We start from the raw sequence: 26673 nt of genomic DNA on the forward strand, positions 1-26673 counted from the left end.
CACTGTAATGACCCTGGAACCCGCCGGCTCCCCCTTTCCAGCACCATCCTAATAAAAGAATGGCATCATAATACTCTGCTCACATTGATAATGTTTTACGTCTTCGTGCGTGAATAATCAGAATTCCCTAATCTTGGATAAGAAACTGAGGCGTGCTAATGTTAGATTTGACATGGAAAATGTCATAATGCAATAATTTATTTAAAAGAACTATTTCGGAAATAACGCTTTTATTGTTAAATCAATATGTAGCTGCAACCGTCTTACAGCTGTCAATATTATAAATATATAACCAGCATGATTAGAATAAACATAATCCACTTCCATGTCACTGTAGGAAAGACAGCCAGTGAATCAGTCGACCACTGAGCCTCGGCTGGAGACCCTCGTCCCTCTCTTCGTCCGCTGCATACAAGGTTCGCACTTTATAACTCGTAAAATTACAAATTACAAAGACATAATGAAGCATTACTCGTCACTTTCTTTCACAATGTATATATATATAAATATATTTAAATAATATAGTTGTATAAATATATGTATGCATACATATGGATACATATGTATATATGTGTATTATAAATATATACATACACGTCGATATATATTTATAAATGTATATGCTTATAAATATATATATATATCTGTGTGTGTGTGTGTGTGTGTGTGTGTGTGTGTGTGATATATATGTGATATATGTGTGTGTGTGTGTGTGTGTGTGTGTGTGTGTGTGTGTGTGTGTGTGTGTGTGTGTGTGTGTGTGTGTGTGGATGAGTATGCACAGATATATGCATATATATAAATATATATATATGTTTATATATAAATATGTGTGTACGGAAACCACACGAAACACCACAAACAATATTACAGTTGACTATTTCACGATTTGGTTTAGAAAAGAAACAATTACTCATAAATATTGTCACAAAAGATTCAGTATTTACTTTTGATGCCCGTTTGTATACTCAGATCGACTTGCAATGAGTTCTCCAATTGGCTCTAGCTATGGTGATTTTTTTTTTTTTTATGTTATAATAAAAAAAACTGGCTGCAAAACTGCCCTACTGAATGTAAGCCTTTGTTGTACGGGACGATGCATTTCTCTTGTTCAAACATCCATTATATATACAAAAGTTTCTTCCCTACCTTAATGGCCAACAGCATAACATTATGTTTACCTGTAAAATTGAAAAAAGAAAACCAACTTTCCTTTCTTGATACGCATATCACCAATGAAAACAGTCGCCTGTACACACTTGTTTCCAGAAAACCGAATTTTACCGGTTTAAGTAATGCATTATTAGAGCTATTCACCACAAAAAATGCGAGATTAATAGCATGTTCACCTTAATCAACAGAACATAAAATAATTGCTCCACCTGGTCCTTTTTGGTTTCAAATTGGTTTGCAACAAATGGTTTCCCAGACAGTATATTCCAGAAAACCCTGAGATTATTCTAATAAAATAAGATGTACCAGCCCTTAAAAACTTCCATGGGCCCCTAAACAAACTAAATATATAAAATTACCGTATCTCGCGTTATAACGTTCGGAAATGTCTTCGTGGATTGCTCAAGCATGAATTCCTCTAATTTTAGTTTAATCTATATATATTTTTTTTTTTTTCACGAATGGCCACACATTCTACACTTTTTTAAAGAAGTTTCTTATTTCAGATTTATGTTCAAGCATTATATATATACATTTCTAGTTGCCCTACCTGCTATACGAGATGAACTGGGTCAAAGACACGTTGGTTTAAGCACAGAATCCTTGTACATACGGGAAGTCCATAAGAACAGGCCTACCTTTAAGCAAACCGGCGTCCTCTTGCTATTCGCCAACATTCACACATGGAAAAATAGCCCTACACTCATAGACATGCTCATAAACATTTTAAAAGTCTGTCAGCATCCTCCATCACCCTCGACCTCCAACACCCCCGATCTCGTCATGTTTAAATCCCTCTACATCCACAAGGTGAAACCAGAGCTCAACGATCATAGCACAACCACACAACTATTTATGGTGTGATTCTGTGATCGTAGTCATCTGTTTCATTTTGTCTTTTTTATTGTTATTGTTATTGTATATACTTCCCAGTTTGTTTCGTTTATTTTCCTGTGCGTGTGTATTAGTGCGCTGCGGGTAAAATGCTGTAATGATGATTGTTTGTTCGTGCGCATTTATTTCGAAGGGGTAACTGTTACATGAAAATCAGTTTTTATATTACATATCGCCTTGCTAGTGTATGAATACTACATTGCATGCTACATCATTTCATAAATGATGACTTAGTAAATACTGCATCTGAGTAATTGCTGGCAGTTCATTTATATATATATATACATACATGTATATATGATATATGTATATGTATACATATGATATATGTATATGTGCATGTGCGTGTGCGTGTGCGTGTGCGTGTGTGTGTGTGTGTATGTGTGCATATATGTGTATGAGCGGGTGTGTATACATATGTGTGTGTGTATGTACATGTGTGTATGTCTGAGAGTGTACATATATGTGTGTTTGTGGGGGGGTGTATGCATGTGTGTGTGTGTGTGTGTGTGTGTGTGTGTGTGTGTGTGTGTGTGTGTCAGTAGGCCCTAGTGACCGATCCTGATTTCCCCATTCCTTCAATTGCCGGGAAAATGTATTTTTCTTATTAATACCATTGCTATCGATACTGTTATTGTGAATGATGTTATGAATATTAAATTGTCATTCTTTTTTTTTTTTTTTTTTTTTTTTTTAGATAATGAAATGATATAAAAGATCCTTTCCCAAAAGTAAAGGAAAAGGTAAACAGGTGAGATGGGTAGTTCTAATAACTGGCTATTTGGTGATTAAGAACTTGTAGGTATTTACGTGTGAATACAATAAATAAACTTGTATTACAGTGGGCATGGCATGTATTCTTGCCAAATGGGGCGGTTGGGTTAAGAACAATGGAACTAAGTACATACCGAAGGAATTGTACTTGTGCTTGAAAAATCTCCAAGTACTTGGACTTCAGTACGGTCGCCTGTACTTGAACCTGTACTTCATTTTCTGAAAACAGAGCCATTCTCTTGGCGATATAATAAGTTTTATCACTTAATCAGCTCTAAATACTATTGCTGTTTAGTTTTAATTTTGTGATGAAAAAGTACGTCAATGACTCATTGCCTCAGAGAAGAAATGATTCCCAACATACAGATTTAAGGGACATTCGGTAAAGTACTGGGTAAAAATACAGATTCATAAAGGGGCTGTTAATAAGGAGTGTCAATGTCTTGTGTCACACAGTATGAAGTAGTTATGGAATTCTAGCCTTTGTCCACGGGTTTATCTGAGGGAAAGGAACTTCTGCCATGCCTTTTGAACTTTTTAACAAAAAATTCATATCTTTCTTGTGAGGATGTATTTCTTTGGTTAACATTTACTGACGTGATTTTAGTAACAATCAGATTATGGCCCAACATGCAACACATATTTACTGGGAAGGAAAAGGCATACTTCCAGATGCATATCAATGAAACTAGACACAGACATAGTGGGAGCACAAAGCATACATATCATATGATACTTTATTTATCTCTTTCAAATAAATGGTGCCAAAGTTAAGGTTATTTCTTCTGAATCTATTAGTTTCATTATTGTTATTATCATACTCATCATATTCTTATGTAAATATATATTTATACATATTTATATATGTGTGTATATGTGTACATATATATACATATATCCATACATGCAAATAAATACGTACATACATATATGTATATATCAAATACATACATTCATTCATTCATTCATTCATTCATTCATTCAACCATCCATTCATCAATCCATTCATTCATCCACACACACACACAGAGACACACACATACGCACTCACACACACACGCACACATACATACATACATACTAACACGCACACGCACACACACACATTATATATACATATTTGGATATACATATAAGTATATGTAGATATAAAAAGATAGTTTGATGTGTGTGTGTTTGTGTGTGTGTATGTATGTTGTATGTATACATATTCATATATGTATATATATGTATATGTGTACATATGTATATATATATGTGTGTGTGTGTGTGTGTGTGTGTGTGTGTGTGTGTGTGTGTGTGTGTGTGTGTGTGTCCTGATAAAAAACACCTAGAATGCTCTCTTTTTGGCTCGCTTCAAAAGTAAGCCGCCTTGGCCCGCAGATGTGGCTTACTTTGGGGTTGAGTCATTGAGCCATATGTCTAACTGGCTCCCCTCAAACCGATCGGCCTGAGGTATAGAAAACGGGGATCATAACGTTCGTTTGCTGTCTATAATTGAAAACTAATCCATTATCTATCACATCTGTATGAACTTTCGCATTGCAACATGTTTGTACATGAAATAGAAAATATATCAGTGACAGAGAGGGGTTAAGGGAGAGAGCGAGCAGGTATACGGTGAATTCGAGCTTACGAATTTCTAGCTCAAATCCACAATTGCACCGAGGGTAAAAGTAATATTTAGGGTGATACTAATAATAATGAAACATAGGCCTACCGACCAACGTTTCGTAGACAAAGAAAACGTCCTCGAACACACATTACATAACGACCCATGCAGCCATCTGAAATTTACATACATGATTAATAAAATGCGAAATACTAAAAAGTGTATTATTCTTTCATTCTTAAGATACAGCGCAAATCAAGACTTCAAATACATTCAAAAAAGTTTGTTTTCTATGTTTGCCATCTCTCTTGTCACTTTGTCTCTTACAGTTTCATGCGGTTCTCATCATATTGTATTAACTTTTTATTATTGAAATCACTTTCTTTTTCTCTTTTAGTGATAAAATCCTTAATTGGTGTAACTTGCCCGTATATCATTGTCCATTCTCTCGTTCAGTCTCTTTTTAACACCAAATATATTGTGTAAGTTTTATTTCCTGTGCTGTTCATTAAGACAAGTCACCATAAGTGTGCAGAAAACCCAGAGAGTCCTTCGTTGAGTCAGCTCCTCGTAGTGAGGGACGGGGAAACCACCGGCACGGCATCTCCAGTCTCTTTCTCCGCCTCCTCTTCCTCGTCACGTCCATTACTCTCCACGTCTAACCGCTTTTTCTTGAACTTGGATAGAAGATTTAGCTTAGCTTTGGGACTCTTACTGATAGCGGAGGATGGAATGCAGATTACAAGACTAAGTAGCGGAGTATTCAGACTCCACCTGCTCCCCCCCCCCTCCTCCTCCTTCTCCTCCTCCTACTCCTCTTCTTCTTCCTCCTCCTCCTCCTCCTCCTCGTCCTCCTTCCTCCTCCTCCACCACCACCACCACCACCACCTCCTCTTCCTCCTCCTCCTCCTCTTCCTCCTCCTCCTGAATTATTGACTTTATATTTTTTCCGTCGTCAGAAGAAAAGTTTCATTTTGACCCTTGGGTGAAATGAAAATAAATCCCACGCGTAAAACGATTTCTCTTCAACATTCCGCTAATAATTCGCGAAACCTTCTTTAAATCAAAGTAACTGAACAAGAGCAGAAATGCATAGACAGCCACACACTAAATAATACACACCTTGCAATCGAAAACTTTATGTACGAATTATTGAATAAGGAAAAGATTATATGAAGCGGTAAAGTGATATAGAATGAGTTAGGGTTCACATTATAACTATCATAATAACACATCGCCGAGGTTTCATAGTTAACGCAATCGCCTCGTATGGCAAGAATACATGCCATGCCCAATGTAATACAAGTTTATTTATTGTATTTACACATAGATGGCTCTACAAGTGCTTAGTCACCAGGGAGTCGGTTATTAGTCCTACGTATCTCACCTGTTTACCCTTTTCCTCGACTTTTGGAAAGGATATTTTGCATTATTTCATTGCCTTAAATGTCATCGAGATTTGAATAGCAATTTAATAGCCATAACATCAGTAACAATAATAACAGTATTCTTTCTTTCTTTCTTGGATTTCTTGGCTATCAACCAGCGGCATGTGGCCAAGGTTATTAAGCCAATGGATCCTCTTCATTCTATCAATCTATATAAGGTCATAAAGCGATTACTTTACTTGTAATTTTTTCATCTGATAAAAGATTTGATGTTGTAAAATCTTTATTTTTCAATCTGAAATAATTTATTATACGGTTTCGTTGGTTATTATAATTTTGACATGCTGTTGAGATGTGGTCTATTGTCAGGTTGGAGTTGCATGACTGGCATTGTGGAGGGCATTTCTTTTCTATGTAGCGAGTGAGGTGTGTTAATCTTGTAGCGTTGACCCTAAGGCGGGTCAGCATCACCTCTTCCCTTCTTTCTTTCCTGTGGGATGTGTCCCACGATTCTTTATTTGTCAGCTGTAGGTTGGTCCACTCACTTTGCCACAGGAGATGTATTTTTGCTTTTATAAGAGACACGAAACACCTGAGATCTGTACGAACTATGTTAATGTCCAGATCGCCAGCTGACCCGGCTAATTTGTCAGCCTGTTTATTGCCATTGATACCAGAGTGGCCTGGTACCTATATTAGCTTGATTGATTTGTTGGCACCATGGTACTTACCAATTACCCAGCAGTTAATTTTTAGTGGTTTCTAAGGATTTAATAGCTTTAAGTGAACTTAATAAATCTGAAAAAATAACTATTCTATTGTGGGTCGTCGATAGTGCAAAATCGATAGTTTTATTAATAGCAAAAAGTTCAGCAAGAAAGATCGATGTATGATTCAGCATTCTGAACTCTAGTTCACATTCAGTCGACCATACACCCGCACCCACACACTCGTCTGTCTTGGAACCGTCGGTATATATATATATGAAATGTTTAATAAGGATCTCTGAACCTCTGGCGTACCTCCACCTCCGGCGTCATGGCCTTGGCTGATGGAAGCCAGGCTTCCATGATAGAAAAGTTGGGGGTTTCCCATGGCGCTGTTTGTCCGAACCTGGGTATTGATGGTAAAGAGATCTATACCGACTTTCTCGACGAGGTCGTGGAGTCTTGTTGCAAAGGGTCTAGTGCCTCCATTGCCATTATGGTGGCTCGGGTCTCGAGCCACCTTTGCGGCATAGGTCAGTGCTAACTGGTCGCGTCTGAGTCGGAGGGGAGGTACTCCTGACTCCATCTCAAGACGCTCGATCCGAGTACATTTTAGGGCTCCAAGGCACACACGCAAACAAGCATTCTGCACAGCGTCCAAACCTTTCAAACTTGATTTCGATGCTGAGCCATACACGATTGACCCATAATCTACTTTAGACCTAATCAGGGCTTTATATATCATTAGCAAAGACTGTCTATCTTTAATAAATTTAGTGCTCTTTGACATTCATTCTTTAACTGACCAATGTGGTCTTTCCAAATGAGCCTACTATCAAAGAGTAGACTAAGAATTAGCAGAATTTTGAATAGGTATTGAGTGCTTGTCTAGAGTTAGCCTGATGTTCGGCTTCCTCTTATATGAAAAAAAAACAAAAATACAATACTCTTTCTCGTGGAAACTTAAAACCCCACTGGAGGCCCCATTCAAGAATCATATGTAGTACCAGTTGGATGCGATTTGCCGAGAATTCAGCATTATTGTTGGAATGCCATAATGCACAATCATCGGTGTACAGTGAGTATTTAGGATTCCGAGGAGGACCTGGTAAGATGTCATTAATCATGCATAAAAATAATGTTGGTGACAAGACACTCCCTTGTGGGACCCCGTTTGCCTGGACAAAAATGTCCAAAAAAGTGACATTGTCAGATAACAATTTGACAGCAAAAGTTCTGTCAGAAATGAACTTATGAATAAAACAAGGCAAGTTTCCACGTAATCCAAAAGCAAAAGTTTTCTGAGTAGGCCATGTCGCCATGTCATGTCGTAGGCTTTTATATAAATATATATCTAACTGCTTCTTGAATATGACTTTCCAGTTTTACTTGTTGATCGTTTACTAGTTTGGCGTCTCTTTCGGAAGATGCACTGCTCGTCAACTAGTAAATTACGGTTATTTAAACAATGCAATAGCCTACTGTTAACAATTTGTTCCATGACTTTGCATAAGCAACATGTCAACACAATTGGGCGATAGGAGATAGCAGATCTGAAATTACCCTCTCCTTTCAATACGGGAATGATGTGGGCGATGTGCCATGAGTTTGGAAAAGTGTGGCTTTCCAAATTTAATTCTACACTCCTAGCAAGTTAATCATGGCATCATGATTAAGATGCTTTATTATCTCATCGGGGCCTGGGGATGTTCCTCTACAGGATTCTAGGGCTTGGGCAAGCTCATTCATTGTTAGGTCTTTATTGTAATGAAAGTCATCTCCTGTGGCAAAGTGAATAGGTTGCAGCTCAGCTACTTCCTTGGTGGTCAGGAATGCGGGGTGGTAATTGTCTGAGCTGCTTGTGTAAGAGAACTACCTGGCGAGTACATTAGCGATGTCTCTAGGTGAATCGAAATTGGTTCGCTCGTGAATGATGTTTTTAATTTTGCAATATGTTTTGTTTTTATTTATTTTATTGACAGTGGACCAAACCTCTGATACTTTTATATTACTATTTATTGTAGAGACAAAGCTTCGTCAGGAGTCTCTTTTAGCTTGTCTAATTATTCTACGAGCCCTAGCTCTTGCTAGTTTGTAATTGCAAAAGTTCATATTATTGATGTTATTTTTGAAAAGCATGTATGCCTTATTGCGTCGGCACAGCGCCCTGCGGCAATCTGGTGTCCACCATGGAACTCTATGCTTAACGCTATCTGTCGAAGTTTTAGGAATGGATTGCATTGCTGCTTCTAAAATTGAATTCTGAATATTGTTTACTTTATCATCAATGGTTTCTCCAACAAGTTCGAGCTTGACGCTCCTTGTGAAGGCGACCCAGTCTGCTCTTTTTACGTTAAATTTAAGTGCTGAAGGCGTTCTCACTGTGTCGCATGAATATTCATTGGAAGGTGATCACTTGCCAATGAGTCGTCAATGGAGTGCCACAAGCACTTGGCTGCTATTGATGAAGAGACCAGTGATAAGTCTATAAAGCTCAAGGCTATTAATTTAAGGTCATTTACTTTAGATCTAAGATTTCGACAGTTCCATTGTATAATGGTTAACGCGAAGATTACGTTTTATGGGGTTTAGAAGTGCCTTGTCCGTCAGTTTTAATTTTGTTTTTCTGAGAGGGAGGTTCGTCCTCCGCTCCCTCGCTACCAGGGGGCCTCCCATGGATATTTTTGGAGACAGTAGCCTCCATGTCCTGCGTCTCGCTGCCAGGAAGACGCCCGGTAGAAGATGACCTGTTCCGAGAAACAGACCAAACACCAGGCAATGTCCTAGCAGGAGCTGCCTGGACGAGGTGTGATGGTTGTTGAATTGCATTTTTCAGTTCTCTAATTTGACTCATTTATTCCTTAACCGTTTCCTTTAACTCTGCAATTTCTTTATCTTTAGCTGCAAATTCCTGACTGATGCCGTTTGCATTAGGACCGTTGCTAGTGGCTACAGAAGCGTAGGAAGTATTGGGTTTGCTGGTCAACCTTCAACTTTCCTCTTGGCTTCACGGTAACTAACATCATGCTCTCTCATGTATGCTAATATTTCAGTCTCTTTCTTCAAGCTGCTGCACTCGGCATACCCAGATTGATGGGGAACTCCACAGTTAGCACACTTGAGCGTTTTCTCAGTACATACAGCAGTGTCATGATCTCCAGCACATTTACCACAAGTAAATTTATTGGTATCCTTATCATTGCATCGTAATGAGGTGTGTCCAAATTTTTGGCATCTATTACAGCGCATAGGTTTTTGAATATAAGGTCACACTTGGACACGTTCATATCCAACCCTGACATACTCAGGAATTTTACTTGATACAAAGTCAAAAAGCACAGTCTGGTTTTTGTTCGCACATTCCCATCTTTCTTGGTCGTGCAGTTCACGTCCACTACACTTTGGTCTTTCATATTCATTAAGAATTTCACTCTCCTCCATTGTCCTCAAATCCCTGCTAAAGATTACTCCCTTGCAGGTATTGGGGCCAATGGGGATAGTTACTTTAACTTTCAAATCATGAATCTGCGTCAGTTTAAGTAAGTCCTTAATCTGGGAGTTGAATTGCACTTTTACAAGGAGGTTACCATCTCTCAATTTCCTGACAAAATCAAAATCGCTGTCCACTTGACTATCAAGGACCTTCTTGATGATGAAGGGGCTCACATTCAAAAGTGATTGATTTTCATTCACACATTTGACAGTCAAATACCTTGCATTCTCTGGAGGGATTGCAAAAAATCGTCGCTCTCGTTTGTCAGCTGTAGGGGTTCTATTGTGCAAAGTCCCGTTCGTCTTAGGAGTGTCATGGGTCGTATCCCTTAATTGAGGAGGAGAAGGGGTAGCTTGGGAGTCGATCATATCGATCATATTGGATATCGGACCGAGTCCGAACCCTGAGCCCGTGCCCGTTGTCCTTCACTCTCCATCTCCTATGCGTTCATCTTCAATTATGCACCTGTCATGGTGGTAAAGGAAACGATAACTGTTCTCATCTTCTCCCTCACTAAAAAAAAAAAGTAAGGTTGATGCGTATATTCCCTGATTTCTAAAAGGAAATCCCGTTTTCTATATCCTTGGGAACGAAATTGAAAGCACCAAAAGCTCTCCCCTGTGCTAAGGTATGATTATTTTCTAATCCGTATGTTTCCATTGTCGAATGATACAGCGAAGACGTGTGATTAGGAAACTCACTGTGAATATTATATACCGTTGATCCTTTAACTGTAACGTGAACATTGGAAGGATTAGCATGTAAATACAGCACATTCCCACCATAACTTCCATTTAAGCTCTTCATATCAATCATCGCCCTAGTTAGATTCTGTGGAATGATCTGCGATAAAGGTAATTCAACGTTTGTCTGACCGGCTACGAGAACGTATTTTATACAACGTTCGGTTGAATGTCTATTGCATGGGAGCAACGGCCAGCAGATTATTCATTGATTCCAAAGCTGAATGTTGGGGAATTAGGCGATCTGCTAACAGTCGAGCCAATCTAATTTTAGCTTGTAGTTGCTACCATCCAGTTGTGCATTCATTACCCAGGCGCTGTTAGTCGTGAGGAAGATAATGATCCAAGCTCGCCAGGTCCAAAGATAATGGTGCGGTCAGCGAAAGCCCATGCTCATTACATCTCAATTTATTCCCCTTACTGAAAGAATCTTCGGTAAATGTATCTACAGTACCGCTGTTTCCATTGAAATCTCTAATCGACTCCAGCATCCGTTCTATAATCCGTTCTCGTCCCAGCTTGTAAGGCGCCGGTGAGGATGCCATCTATGGTTGGCACAATAATTGTGATTTCAGAGGGAGTACACTTCTACGAGTTGGTCGCCCTTCCCGCGCTCTAGGAGGCAGGCGTTGTTCAAATTATTGCCATACCCTGTTAACATTAATGAAACCCATATCTGCCTGGAACATGCATGACTGCAAGCCTCCTCTGTTACACATGCTCTTGGCACGGTCCTATACCTCCTGTACACTGAAGATTGTACTCTTTTGCATTTTTCTGATCTCTCACTCACAATTACTGCTGATCCCTGTGGATAAAAATATTATATAATCAGCTGAACGTTCAATCTGACACTCATGATTCATAGCCATATGGCACATAATTTTCTATATCTGTCTGCCTATATCTGCATCTAAATGTCTAAATGGTTAATTCTAACACATAATTTGAAATAAACATTACTTGTAGTGTGAATATATCAGATATCAGATATTACTGCATTTCACTTTCATATTTCAGAGGTGTATATATATAATATGACAGAGATTTTTTGATTGTTAAACTTTGCTAGTGGTATTAGTCATTAGTCGTGCGTCATGGTCAGATGGGATAGGCAACAAGTAGCGCATCATAGTAAGGGGTTAAATCGAGAAGCCTGATCACCAGGAAGTCCATCTTAAGTGACCTAGGTCATTATATCTGACTTGTTTACTGACCACTTCGGTACCAAAAGTGTTGATATGGCAGAAGAATTCATCTTCCCAGCGTGTATTAAGCCAGTTTGAATGGTCAATGCATATATATGACTCGTTGTGGGGATTATTGAAACACATGAGTTGATGCGCTTAACTCTGTATTTGAGGAGGATCTACGCAGTACAACCGAGGGTTGTTTACATTAAGGATATAGAAGTCTGCCGCTAGATGGCGTACAAAAAAGAAAACATACTCTTATATGGGTAACTTAACAAAATGTATTTTTACCTTAGTTTAGGTAATATGAGGTATATCATTGATAAATGAGATAAAAGTATCCTTATACTAATAACCATTTTTGATAATTCCAACACCCCCTCTTAATTAAAAATGGGTATGTCATCTCAGAATCTATCCCCTGATACATTTAAAAACTTCCAACTTCTTCTGGTTTACAGGTTTTGTAAATATATCAGCTGGATTCTGCTGTGTAGGAACATAAAATAACTTTACATTACTCTTTTCTACTTCATCTCTAATGAAATGGTATTTTTGGCAAGATTAATAGCACCTTGATTGTCAACTCCTAAGTCTACAGACTTTAACTTAAATCCTAACAGATCAGATACAATTTGTCTTAGGAACTTTGCTTCCTGAATGGCGTAAGTAAGGGCCATGTACTCTGCTTCACAAGATGAAAGTGCAACTGTCTGTTGCTTTTTACTTCTCCATGATATAAGTGGTCCATCTCTATGCAATTGAAAACAATATCCTGATATGCTTTTTCTGTCTTCAGATGATCCCCAGTCTGAATCACAAAAGCCTTTGATTTGAATTGATTCATCTGACTTTCTAAATGTAAGACCATATGTCATGGTGCCTTTCAAGTACTTCAGAACTTGCTTAGCAGAATTTAATTGAGCTTTTGTGGGTTTTGACATATACTGTGAAAGTTTTGAAACCACATTGCACAAATCTGGTCGAGTACCTGTCATAATATATGAGACTTCCAACCACTTCTCTGTAAAGAGTTGCATTAATTAACTCATTAGATTCTACTGTTGAGGTGTTTACAATACTTGGATCACATGGTATATTCCTTGCATAACAATCTGACATGTTGAATCTGTCCAAAATCTTTTCTACATATTTGGTTTGATTCACCTCAATGTAATCTTTACCTGTAACAAATGACATTCCAAGAAACCAGTTTAGTTTGCCTAAATCAGTCATTCTAAATTTTTGACAAAGAGATTTCTTACATTTGTCCATCAGGGACATGTTACTGCTTGCAATAATTAAGTCATCCACCCATAAAAGCACAAAAATATCATCGTACCTATCATGCTTTAGATACAGACAATGATCACTCTGTGATTGTTTGAAATCTTCTGAAATAAAGAAATTATGGATTACACTATTCCACATCCTGCCACTTTGCTTCAGACCATAAAGTGACTTTTTCAGTTTACAGTACAAAACATTTCCATCACTATCTTTTTCTTCATAACCTTCAGGTTGTTCTACATAAATTTCATGATCAATATCAGCATTTAAATAAGCTGTTTTCACATCCATTTGGTGTATTACCATATTTTTCTGTACAGTCACATCCAATAAAGCACGAAGTGTAGACATTCTTGCTGTTGGTGCAAAGGTCTCTCCATAGTCAATGTCTTTTACCTGTGAATATCCTTTGGCGACGTACCTTGCTTTGTATTTTTCTTCCTTGTTTGGTCCAGGTTTTACTTGATAGACCCATCTCCCACCTACTGCTGTATGTGACTCAGGCAGTGTGGTAAGGTCATATGTGTTATTGTCTTGGAGTGAAGAGATTTCCTCGTCCATTGCTTTCTTCCACTGGGGTCCTTCTGGAGATGCAATAGCCTCTTGGTAGGTGACTGGTACTGGGATATGTGACATTCGGTAGCAATGATGTATAAAGCTATTATGTATCACACTGGAGGTACTGTCGTCCAGTTCCTCAGTAATGTAGTCATCTAATTTTGAGGGTTTACGTCTTTCTCGAGTTGGATATCTTCTTTCTTCACCTATGTTAACTGGTGTTTCGTCTTGAGTTCCTTGAAGTCTAGTCTCCACCAAGATGTCATCTTCATCTGAGGTTTGCTCATCATTCGGTGGCTCAGTTACATTGGGTAAGTTCTCCATGAACTTAACACATCTTATTTTCTTTACTGTTTGAGATTCTGGGAAGTAAATTAAGTAGGCTGGGCTCTGGTCATCATAGCCCACAAATATTCCTTCCTTACTCCTGGGATCAAGTTTCTTCTTCTCTTGTTCATATGCGAAACATCTTACTCCAAATATATTCATTTTGCTGATGTTTGGCCGTCTTCCAGTAAGCATTTCCACTGGAGTCTTCCGAGTTCTGGGATTATAACACCTATTCCTGATGTAACAAGCAGCCTTCACAGCATAGCCCCACATATCTTTGGGTAATTTGGACTCAATCAGTAAACATCGAGCCATGTCAAAAATTGATTTGTGTGATCTCTCAACTGTTCCGTTTTGATGTGGAGAGTAGGGTGCAGAAAACTCTTGTTTAATCTTATTCTCTATAAGGAGTGTTCTGAATTCCTTATTTGTAAATTCTGTTCCATGGTCACATCTCAGGCGTTTTATACTGCCATATGGTGTTGTTTCTGCAAGATATCTCTTCATAGCATGCACTGTATCACCCTTATTCTTAATGAGGTAGATTCTAAGAGCTCCTGAATAGTCATCTATGAAAGAGACACTGTACCTGTAACCTCCTTTAGCTGCTGGATCAATAGGTCCTACTACATCACAGTGTACTAAATCTAAAGACTGTTTAGCCTTTTTGTCAGGCTCTCTATTTCTATACTGTGTCATCTTACCAAGAGCACATGTAGTACAGCTGAACTTGTTTTTACTCAAAATGTGCATTCCGTCAACAGTTGCTTCAAGCTTTTGTACATCAGCCACATTGCAGTGTCCTAGAATTTTATGCCAATCCTCTAGGGTGTGCTTTGCTTCTCCTGAATGGATCTTATTGAGTTTATCCATTTGAGAGTTTGTGTGTAGCTTACCTCTACGTAAGTAGAACAATTTGTTTTTCTCTACAATGTCAAATACTCTACCATCTTTGGTGGTTAGTGAACTGCCATTAGGGGAAAAAGTAATGCTGTGTCCACTCTTAATGGCCTTCCATACTGACATGATATCTTGCTTAAATCCTGGTATGTATAGTGCAACTTTTAACACAATACTCCTTGAGTTGCCGTCTCTATCTTGGATAAAGTCTTTGACATCACCAACTCCCTGTACAGTTCCTTGTTGCCTTTGGCCATCTGCCAGTTCTATGTAATGGTTTTGTGGATCAAAAGACTCTTAAAATCTCACAAATTTTGGTTAATTTATCTCTATATGTGAAGTGCAACCACTGTCAATCATCAGTAAACTTTCATCTGCTTCTAAGCTTGATATATTCTGTTTTCCAATGTCACACAACTCCGAGGTCCCTTCAACAGGTCGTAACCTTGATGAGTGTGTAATATGGAAAGAATATTCATAATTTTGTTCTTCGCTTGTGTCATTTGCAGAATTTACCGAGTTGTTATTCTTCCTGGGGTTCTTTGTCCTACATTCACTGGTATTGTGAGTTCTTGACTGATGAAATTCACACCATTTCTTATTATTCTGATATTTGTTTACTCCTTTAAACTCACCACGTTTATTACATTTTGATGCAAAATGGCCTGTTGCCATGGGCTAACATCACTCTTTCTGTACCAGAATTTTCTCTGAGGCGATCTTCATAGCTCAATATGGCTGTCTTTAATCCAGTGTACTCATATGGTGGGTCACGTTGATTAGCAACATCTACAAAATTTTTGTACTTTGGTGGAAGTCCTTTCAGTGTACTTGTCACTAAGAGACGATCACTAACACTCTCACCTGATTCTCTTAGTGCTGATACTATTTCCTCCATGGATGATAGATACTCTGTAACACTGCCATCTTCCATTCTTTTGTTTATAAATGACCCCCATAAAGCATATAATCTGTGGTGTGTTTCTCTCATGTAATGCTTTCGTAGCACTGCTAAAGCTTTCACGCCATCTCCTCTTGCTTCACGTTTTATCATGCCAAGTGACATTCTGTCAAGGTAGCAAGTCAAATAACTGTAGATTGTCCTTGTGGCATCCTCCAGATTATAACCATCTGGCCGTTCAGAAGCATGCTTATCAAATGCAAGATGTAGTTTCATAACATACAACACACCTTGAAAATGTTCTTCCTACAAGTCATAATTGTTTGCATTACCATCAAATGTCTTAAATCTGGGCCCATAACCTGTTGATATGGCAGAAGAATTCATCTTCCCTGCGTGTATTAAGCCAGTTTGAATGGTCAATGCATATATATGACTCGTTGTGGGGATTATTGAAACACAAGAGTTGATGCGCTTAACTCTGTATTTGAGGAGGATCTACGCAGTACAACCGAGGGTTGTTTACATTAAGGATATAGAAGTCTGCCGCTAGATGGCGTACAAAAAAGAAAACATACTCTTATATGGGTAACTTAACAAAATGTATTTTTACCTTAGTTTAGGTAATATGAGGTATATCATTGATAAATGAGATAAAAGTATCCTTATACTAATAACCATTTTTGATTATTCCAACAAAAAGGCTTGACTTTGCTTAAGACAGCAAGAGCTCCATGTTCATACCCCTGTCAGGGGAATATTCATGTAGGTTTTGTTAAATCTTATATCTTATTGAAAGGGATTTGGCGAGACACAAAGCAACAATAATTATGAAATATTAAATATGCAAAATATTCCATTCATATCAGGCATCATGAAGAAGGCTTGGAAAGCAGCAATGCTGATAGCATTGATACTACCAACAGCAGTGAACAGTAGCAGTGTGATATTCAAGAAAGTGTTCGAAGGACGGAGGGGAACAAACGTCATTTTTAAACAAATCATCTTTGCTATCACCACGTGCGCGTTTAAGTGTGCCTCGGGTTAGTAAACCCCTTTGTTTTTTTATCTTGTCATATGGATAGTACAGTGTTCACCAGATAGTTCATTTATCATGCTATGAAACATATTTTAGATACAAAACTTATATAGTTTTAGAATGTCGCGGATTCAACTGGCAGAAGACATCCGGTGTCTGTGAGGGTCTTTCTTTTCTTACATCAATCGAGGCGACGGACAGCTACATGTTTTATCGGGGTAAGTATCCAGTTTAAGAAAGACGTTCTAAACAATCAAAGACCCACAACTTGTTGAATCTTCCAGAATGGAGAGCAGGGAAATATATCAAATTCAAAGGCATTTTTCTTTCATTTCCAGACATGGATTACTACTGGCACTTACTAGAATATACTTGCCCAACGTGCACGGGACCAAACTGGGGAAGGTACGACTGGATCCACGACTGCAAACACGGCATCGACATGGTGGTGGGCATCGCGGTCAAGGCCTCCCTCGACGACCTCGACTACATGCAATGCGGCAGCTATTACGGAGTCCTGATGAACACAGATATCGGAGCTGCCAGTCCCGGCTCAAACATATTCTCGTGCGCCGAATTCTTCGACCAAGTGCGATTACAAGCTTACATTTGTCTTCTGTGTGTGTGTGTGTGTGTGTGTGTGTGTGTGTGTGTGTGGTTGCACACACACACACACACACACACACACACACACACACACACACACACATACATATAAAGAGAGAGAGAGTGAAAGTAACACAGAGAGAGATGGGGGGGGGGGGGGGAAGGAAGAGAAAAAGAGAGAGAGAGGGAAGAAGAGCGACAGAGAGGGGATGAGAGAGAGAGAGAGAGAGAGAGAGAGAGAGAGAGAGAGAGAGAGAGAGAGAGAGAGAGAGAGAGAAAGGAAGAGAGAGAGGGGGACAGATAGAGAGATAAAGAGAGAGGAGTGGTGGAGAGAGAGAGAGTCTGAGAGAGTTATGTAAATGTATCAGTATATCTGTCTACTGATTTTTCGATACATATACACTCAACCTTCCTAGGCCAGAATATGACCCTTTCTCTTTTGCAGGTAACGCATATAGTACTAAATACTAGAGAACAATGGCTGCCGTATTGTATTTCAAACTTGAAATATTTATTCACAGGCCTAACTCGTTGAAACAATGTCATTAATTATTTTGCTTACTGTACAGACTACGATGTACTGAAAATCTGATATGTGCATTTTTGTGGCTAAGGTTTGGACAAGTAGTCAGTTGATGATGGTCAAAATCGAGAAGTTTTATGTGGTCTATGTGTTATCATCATCATCATCATTACCATTATCGTTATCACATCCATTATCATTATCATCATCATCATTACCATTATTATTATCATTATAATGATGATACTAATAGTAATATTAATAATAAAAGATAATGAAATGACAATGATAATAACAGTTCTTATAGTTATAATGATTATCATAATCATAATCATGATGATGATGATGATGATGGTGATAACGATAATGATAATGGTGATGATAATGATCATATTCGTTATCATTATCATAATGATGCTGAAAATAATAATGATAATGATAATACTAACAGTGATAATAAAATGATACCCATATTCATAATGACAATTATTATTATTATCATTATATAATGATGATGAAGATGGTGGTGGTCATGATAAGACTATTGATGAATGAGATGATTAGCATTGTCATCATCATCATAATTATTATCATTACCATCGTTATCATAATCATCATCATTATAGTGATTACAATTTTATCATTTCGATAATAAATATCCCCGTTATCACTGTCATTGTAATTCCATTACCATTATTGTTATTATTGGTATATTACTATTGTTATTGTTATCATCATCATCATCATCATCATCATCATTATTATCATCATCATTATTATTATTATTATTATTATTATTATTATTATTATTATTATTATTATTATTATTATTATTATTATTATCATTACTGTCATCATTATTGTTATCATTATCATTATCATTATTATTATCATAGGCATGTGCTGTATGTTCACATCAAAATTGAAATAAAATTGTTACTATAATCAATGTAATACTCCTCAAGAAAGTTTTAATTTGGCCAGTAACAAGTGAATATTCAAACAACATTCAAAGCCAGAGTAAAGTGGTCAGATATAAGACATGCATTTGTGGAATTCATTATAGGAACACGTTCTACGCTGTGGCTAATATTGCTAATATTTAGACGAATAAACAATTTAATTAAAACTTTTAATTAAATACTTTAAAAGTATAAGTCAAAGACGTGCAACATGTCTTATATTTGCAAAACATTTTTGAACAATTGAGTGTGATTTTGAATGTTGTTTGAATGTTTAATTGTTACTGTTCATGTTAAAGCTTTCTTAATAACGACAATTACAATGATTATATTCATTGTTATCATAAATATAATGATTATTATAATCATAATAAATATTTCAAGTTTGAGTTTAGTATGGTTGAAAGTAGATTTGAGTGAATAATTAATGCCTGCAGTTCAGAGATCAACGCATGATCTTTATCAACACCAGCCATTATCTTCTGACAATATAGTAAATACTTGATACGTGCAAAAGAGAAGGACTGTATTCTGGCCTAGATGAGTATAATCTTGTCTAGCTCATTTTATACCCAGGGGTATAAACTGGCCTAGCCTAAAATATAAATATTCTAGGCAGGGGTATAGTTTGGGCTATGACACCGGGTTCTGATACGATCTGCTACCACGTAATTTCCCACCCAGGGATCGTAGGTGCGCTTGCGTTTCTGCAACTCATCAACAAGTCCTTGTAAACTTCCACCCTACCTAAAAGTTGGAATTGGACAAACATCGTACCCACCCGAAAACCAAAGGATCCAGGGAGGTATCGCCCAATTTCTCTCCTCAGCTGTCTGGGTAAGATGGCCGAGAGAATGGTACTAAACTGGGACCCCATATGAACACCTCAGTCCAGCTCTTTTCCTCAACACATACCTCCCAGGGTGCATGATCACCTCTGGTCAACACATACCTCCCGGGGTGCATGATCTCCTCTGGTCGCCACTACCTAGGGAGAGACCAGCACTGTCTGGATCTTGTGTCTGCAGAATGTTGTAGGACAGGGCTTGGCCAGGTTGCTAATAGATTATCAGCTCACAAAGGAGTTACTTGATAAGAGCATGGACTCTTCCCACCCTGTGTAGTTGTGTTAACGAGGCTGAGAATCGGGCATACAAGATTGACCCATGGGCCGATGATGGCTAAAAGTGAAGCATGTTGTGAGGGATACTAAGAGCTATTAATGGAAAGATGTGCAGCGTACGGACTTGTCTCTCCCATATACACTGAAAATGTACTGTGACATAGGTCTTATTAGTCTCCTAAGGGAGACTATTTTTAACAAAACTTAAATATGCATTATATATATATATATATATATATATATGTCAATAATACGTAGCAAGACCGGATGGCAGACTTTACACCTCCGTCCAAGCTGCTGCCCTTCTCCTTGGACAGGAATAAACATCCACCCTCCAAGGAAACCGCCGCATAAAAGCGCACATGCGTAAGACGAAGAGGGGGGGGGGGAGACACAGAAGACAGGCCAAGCCACACAGGGTCCAGCTCCAACACCTCGTCCTCCACTCAGGGACACGGAAGTCTCTTGGGGGGTCTCATATATATATTTAGAAATAAACCAGCAAGCTAAGACCCCTTTCATTGACCGCCCAAGACCATCTCTCTTACGCTTACATCTGGTGGCTTGCGGTGGGATCTTACGCATACATCTGATCAAGAGCCTCACAACGCCGACCGTAATTCACCTACCCACACGCTCCTCGCCGACGCCTGTTGCCGATCCACGCTATCTGCCTACAAGCTACTCCTGTCGAAGTACCTCCTCGCCTCGTTTAACGCCCAACCATCGCTACCAAGTCTTCTTCGATCGCGCCTACTTGTACCATGTCTTCCCCTCTACTTCGAGATGACCTCTCACGTCTGTGCTACCCTCCTGACAAAGTCGCTGACGATATGTTCCCGCACTTTACGCCGCCACACTCGCCAATCCGGCTCATCTACCTCGCCAAGTCCTCACAACCATGGAGCCGCCATTCTACTCAGCACCACCAATACTTCCTAGCTACTATTAAAAGTAAATGTGCCTATTAGTGCCAGATTAACTACTGCCTTCCCTATACCAACCCACACCTTACATTCGAGTTGCTTTCTGTCATATTGAAGTACACGCCACTCAACGAACAAAAACTACTAACTATATTCTACATAACTTCTTGCTGTCAACCACTGTTTTTTTTTCAACACAACTAACGAAGTCACACACTGAGATCAAGCCTAATAACACGCACCACATCCCATTTCCCTTCTCTAACCATATCTTAATTGCTATGTTATTTTTCTTCTATTGGTGTTTTATCTAATGTTTATTATTGTTGCCCTTACATTGCAGTTCATTATATTTCATTTTCTCCTAGAACAAATAACTATGTATTGATATTTTCGTTTTTTCCCCGTTATGTTATTCATATTTACCGCTACGATTTTCGTTGTAATATTATTGTTTTCACCTGCATACTGTATCCTACTTGTTAGTGCTTCATTACTACTTCCTCTATGAATGTATGTATATCGTTCTGTCTTTCACAACACCTGTATTTTCTTATACTTACCACGCTAATCGTTCGCTTTTTCACACATAGTTTTACGATACATATCGATTACCTGCCTTAGGCCCAAACCCACCTACCTGCCCACTCTACACGGAATTCACTCTAGGATTATGAATTTTACTAAGTGCCATCCCTAGAACTAATAACTGAACCCAAATCGCTTTTATGACGTCCTCTCGAAGTTCGATATCTTATCCTCATTTAAGCTAGAATTTATGCTTCTTTAGTTTAAGGAATTGGTGAATATGTAACCTGTATCTGACTGATGGTAGTCTCTTCTGTTGCAAATAATCATAACGCTGGTAATGCACTACAGACACCATACTTCATATAGGCTTTCATAGTTATTATCACTGCAATTTTATTTTAAGCCCGGCTCATGGCCGTAAACGAATGAATCCTGCGATCGCCGCACCGAGAAGTTACTTACGCTCATACAATTGAAGCACCCGAGACGTGCAGCTAGATTATTATGCCCGGCTCATGGCTGTACATGATGGAATCCTGCGCCCGCCGCACACTTACGCTCATACGATTGAAGCGCCAAAAAGCGCACTGTTAGAATTAAGTTCAGGCCAAGCTGCCTAAGTGTTCGAAGCATATATACTTGCTTATTTAGCCCAAGATGTGGAATTTTTGTCCAATTAATTTTCCTCTCTTCAGTATGATGGTACTCTACTGAACTGGCTAATCCTCACAATTCCAAGAAATTCACACCCACTTGACACGTTACCCTTCTTGTGACAAATTGTTCTTATTATGCTCTCATTTTTCTTGCATCTTAGTAAGGTGATTGACAAACGTATTGTTATCCTCCTCCTTAGCCCTTGTACACTTATATTTCAGCTTCTGAAGATGATTGACCCTCCTCGCTACTGAATGTTGCACCTCAGTGCGAAACCTCTGTCACACCCGCTATCATGCCACGCGACGACCCCTAGCGACCATCCGATCACCAGCAACCATCTGCAGAGACCGAACAGAACCTGTATTCCTATGCGCTACTACAGTGTTTCAAGCGTTGCAGACGGCTCGAGGACGAGCCTTGCGCATGGCCGAGCGATGTCAACAATACGTAGCAAGACCGGTGGCAGACTTCACACCTCCGTCCAAGCAGCTGCCCTTCTCCTTGGACAGGGCACAGGTGGTGCCTGGCTTTCTCCTTTCACACAGGAATAAACATCCGCCCTCCAGGGAAACCGCCGCATAAAAGGGCACATGCGTAAGACGAAGGGGGAGAGACACGGCAGACAGGCCAAGCCACACAGGGTCCAGCTCCAACACCTCGTCCTCTACCCGGGGACATGGGGGTCTCTTGGGAGTCTCATATCTATCTTCAGAAATAAACCAGCAAGCTAAAACCCCTTTCATTGACTGCCCAAGACCATCTCTCTTACGCTTACATCTGGTGGCTTGCGGTGGTATCTTACGCTTACACACACACACACAGACACACACACATATATATATATATATATATATATATATATATGTAATAATCTTATAGTTTTCCAGCATAATATTTATGCATTGATTTTTAATGTGATATTTATCTATTTTCCTTATAAAACACTTAATTCATCAATATATATTCAAGCATTTTAAATATCTTCACATTTTAATCCCACAAGGTATCCGTCACTAATAGCCTAAGTTGTTGACGCGGCAGATAATTTCAAATAATTAATCAATCATTCCCCCTCCTTGCCCATGCTGAACTCCCACCGCGGACACAGATGATCGAGTTTTCAGTCATGAGCTTGTTAAGGAAGAAGAATCAATACCCCCTACCTAGACTGAAGGCAGAGGTAGAGAGGGTTATTGCAGTCTTCATTCCTCTGGGTAGCAAAAACTACTAGTCAATCCTGTAATCCACTGCAGGCCCTAGTTTTGCGTCTGCGTATTTCCTTCGCTGAAACCACTTGTTTGATGAATCTGCAGTAAACGGGCGGGGCAACGTCGAGGCAGGGTGAGGTACACAGGCCTAGAGTCCGATTTCAGAGCTGCAGGATACGGCTGATTGGTTTCTTCGATGAGGCCTGACTTTTGAAGAAACTTCGTGAGCTCATGTTTCATTCTTTATCACATTTTGATGACACACGGTCGTCTTTGTATTCATGGTCTTTAAGTCCATGCAAAAGATGCGATTCACATCCAACACAAGCTCCTTTACCGTAAGTACCTCCTGCATCACATCATACATGGCTCTAAGTATATTCATATTTCTGTGTTCAAGCAACGACTCTCTTCTCCATCCAGCCTTGGACAGAGATGGTCGTGCGCCTGAGTAACATCAAAACTATATTTCGCACGGGAAGAATGCCCACATTTCCTAGAAACCCAAGAGTATACCACCCTTACTCCCATAAGTCAGAAGGTGGTATATCGTGCCTGACTCTTAACTAGCAGCTACAGACTGCATTGTTTTAAATGATGAGCCCTCATATGTGATATGCTAGTTGGGCGGGTCGAAGGGAATTTCATCCTTTGGTATTACTGGTGAATCTAATGTTAAAGAGACGGGTCCAGCTGTGATGTGTGTGTGTATAATAAAAAAAAAGGCATATATGCATTGTAGTAACGAACAACTGCCTTTCGCAAGTTTCTAGTAATCTGTCGCAACCAGCTGATACGTAGAAATTGCTTGAAATTCATCATCACATACGCATGTGTATGAATACGTTTTCTAATTACTTACATTACTTACCTTAATTCTTGTTTCAGAAAGGTGCAGTGATTGGTCTGTGGTCAAATGAGCAGTTCTTCAATGCACCAACGTCAGTTGAAAACCACTGTCGTCTAATAATAACAGGAGAACTGGTTAGTATTATACCATTTATTGGTGCAAATGCATGTGTTTAAATCCATAAAAATATATATATTGAAGTTTTATAACTGATACTTGTATTATGGAATATCCATGGTAATATAAAATAAGCACAGCCAAACCACATTTGTCCTATGTAAAAGGATATGTTTGATTTTCTATATCATGATACAGTGGGGACTAACACTAAAAACAGTGTCTAAAATATTTGTTTCACTGAGAGTTCACTTGACCTATTGTCCACCCCACAGATAAACACAACCCAATGTGAAACGCCCCGGCCCACCCCTGGAACTATCCCTATTGCAGGAAATACAGTCTACCAGCTCATGCAATGTTCGTTTGGCATGGTGGCTACAAATGTCTACAGAAAGGCTGATGGCTCATTTGAAATTATATGTTGTGCTCTCTCTTTCTAGGACTGTAGATATGCTAGTAGGTAGCCACTCCTTGCTCTATCAACACGCACTGATTGACTGATTATGTAACATTTTACCGGCACTGAATCAAAAGCCAACAAGCTGAGTGGTGGTTTGATGACATTATAATTTCTAAAAAGTGATTTACTGGCCTCTTTCTAGGTTCTGGGTATATACTCCATACACATTTTACACTAATGTTACCTCTTTTCCCTTCTCTTAAATTATCTCATCTTTACACGTTTCTGTATCATTGCATGCCTGATTGTATTTCTATATGTCCCTCTCTTCTTCTCTCTTTTTTCTCTCTCTTTGTTAAGCTTTAAATCTCTACATTTCCATCTAGTTCATCAGCTCCCGTTGTATATTTTATGGGCCCCGTAAACATTAGTATAGGCTAAGGGACGATTGGAGACATAATGATTTTGAATAGAATATTTTACACATTCTGTATTAAGATATTGCCTTTGGAATGCGTGCATGCTAGTGGATTGTCTGGTTGATCTATATACATACTGATTATGCAATGCATCATGAATGGGCGTGATTTAAACAGTAACGCGACATGTCCTACGCGGTGCTAGTCTTCAAGATGTAAAAAAAAAAAAAAAAAAAAAAAAAAAAAAAAAAAAAAAAAAAAAAAAAAAAAAAAAAAAAAAAAAAAAAAAAAAAAAAAAAAAACTGATCTTTCCTCTATATTCCCTCTCATCTAGTATGCTTCGTCTTTATTTTTCATTATTAATCTCCGATAAAAATCTAAAAAAATAATCTGTTTTCAAGGGCTCTAGGGATGTAGTAGGGTATTAATACATGCACAGAATCGCAAGGCAAAGAAATCTATAGAAAAGGCGATTCTATAGATTCTATAGTAAAGGCGATTCTAGTGCATTTTTTCCTCACACGTTCACGCTGTTGAAAATGTCCTGCTTTGTCCCAACTCTAGTTTAAAAGAATCACTGATTTTGATGTTTTGTGTGGAATAATAAAATCTACAATAAAAAGTGATCTTTGATATGAACCTCTTACAGAACATGGGGTATTGTCCTTCAGTAGAACCGTCTGTTTCCAAAAGAAATTAAGCGATGACAGATAAGTCGTGTGATTGGACATAATTGGACTACATGAACTACTTATTCAAATATCATAACAATGATAATCATAACTAATGGTAATGGCAATAGTAATAGTGATTAAAGCAATAATATTATTAATAATAATAATAATAATTATTATTGTTATTATTATTATCACAGCTATTACCACTGTTATTATCATTATTGTTATTAATATCCTAATAATGATAATAGTGATGATGATAATAATAATGACAGTAATCATCATCGTCATTATAAAGAAATAAATAATAGAAGCTTGCAGGACGGAATCTGATGACACAGTAAACCCAACAGTTCCCAGCATTACATTGATTATTTAGAATTATCCGCCGCGTCAACAGCTAAGGTCAACAGCTGTTGTGGTATTAAAATTATATGAATGTTTTAAACGTTCAAAAATCTATCAATACATAATGTATATTATAAGTAAGAGTAAAAAATAATAAATATTATATTATAACTCAAAGCTTAAATATCATGTTTTAAGAATGTATAATTATTACATAGATATTGTGCATAATTATTTTTTGTTAAAAATATTCGTCTCCCTTCGGATACAACCCCCCAACACATACGTCTTTGGACTGAGAATGCTGCACATCTTTCCACTACAT

At 38.4% G+C, this 26673-nt stretch overlaps 1 protein-coding gene across 1 annotated transcript; it reads left to right on the forward strand.

Moving 5' to 3' along the window:
* Positions 1 to 365: 365 nt before the first annotated feature.
* LOC125025145 lies at positions 366 to 25516 on the forward strand. Its single transcript, XM_047613109.1, has 6 exons — positions 366 to 416; positions 16826 to 16999; positions 17109 to 17213; positions 17334 to 17584; positions 24423 to 24518; positions 24777 to 25516. The coding sequence occupies exons 2-6, from the start codon at positions 16831 to 16833 to the stop codon at positions 24942 to 24944; spliced, it is 789 nt and encodes a 262-aa protein (XP_047469065.1). The 5' UTR covers positions 366 to 416; positions 16826 to 16830; the 3' UTR covers positions 24945 to 25516.
* The last annotated feature ends 1157 nt before the right edge of the window (positions 25517 to 26673 follow it).

Source organism: Penaeus chinensis, chromosome 4, assembly GCF_019202785.1.
Source record: "Penaeus chinensis breed Huanghai No. 1 chromosome 4, ASM1920278v2, whole genome shotgun sequence".
NCBI classification, from domain to species: domain Eukaryota; kingdom Metazoa; phylum Arthropoda; class Malacostraca; order Decapoda; family Penaeidae; genus Penaeus; species Penaeus chinensis.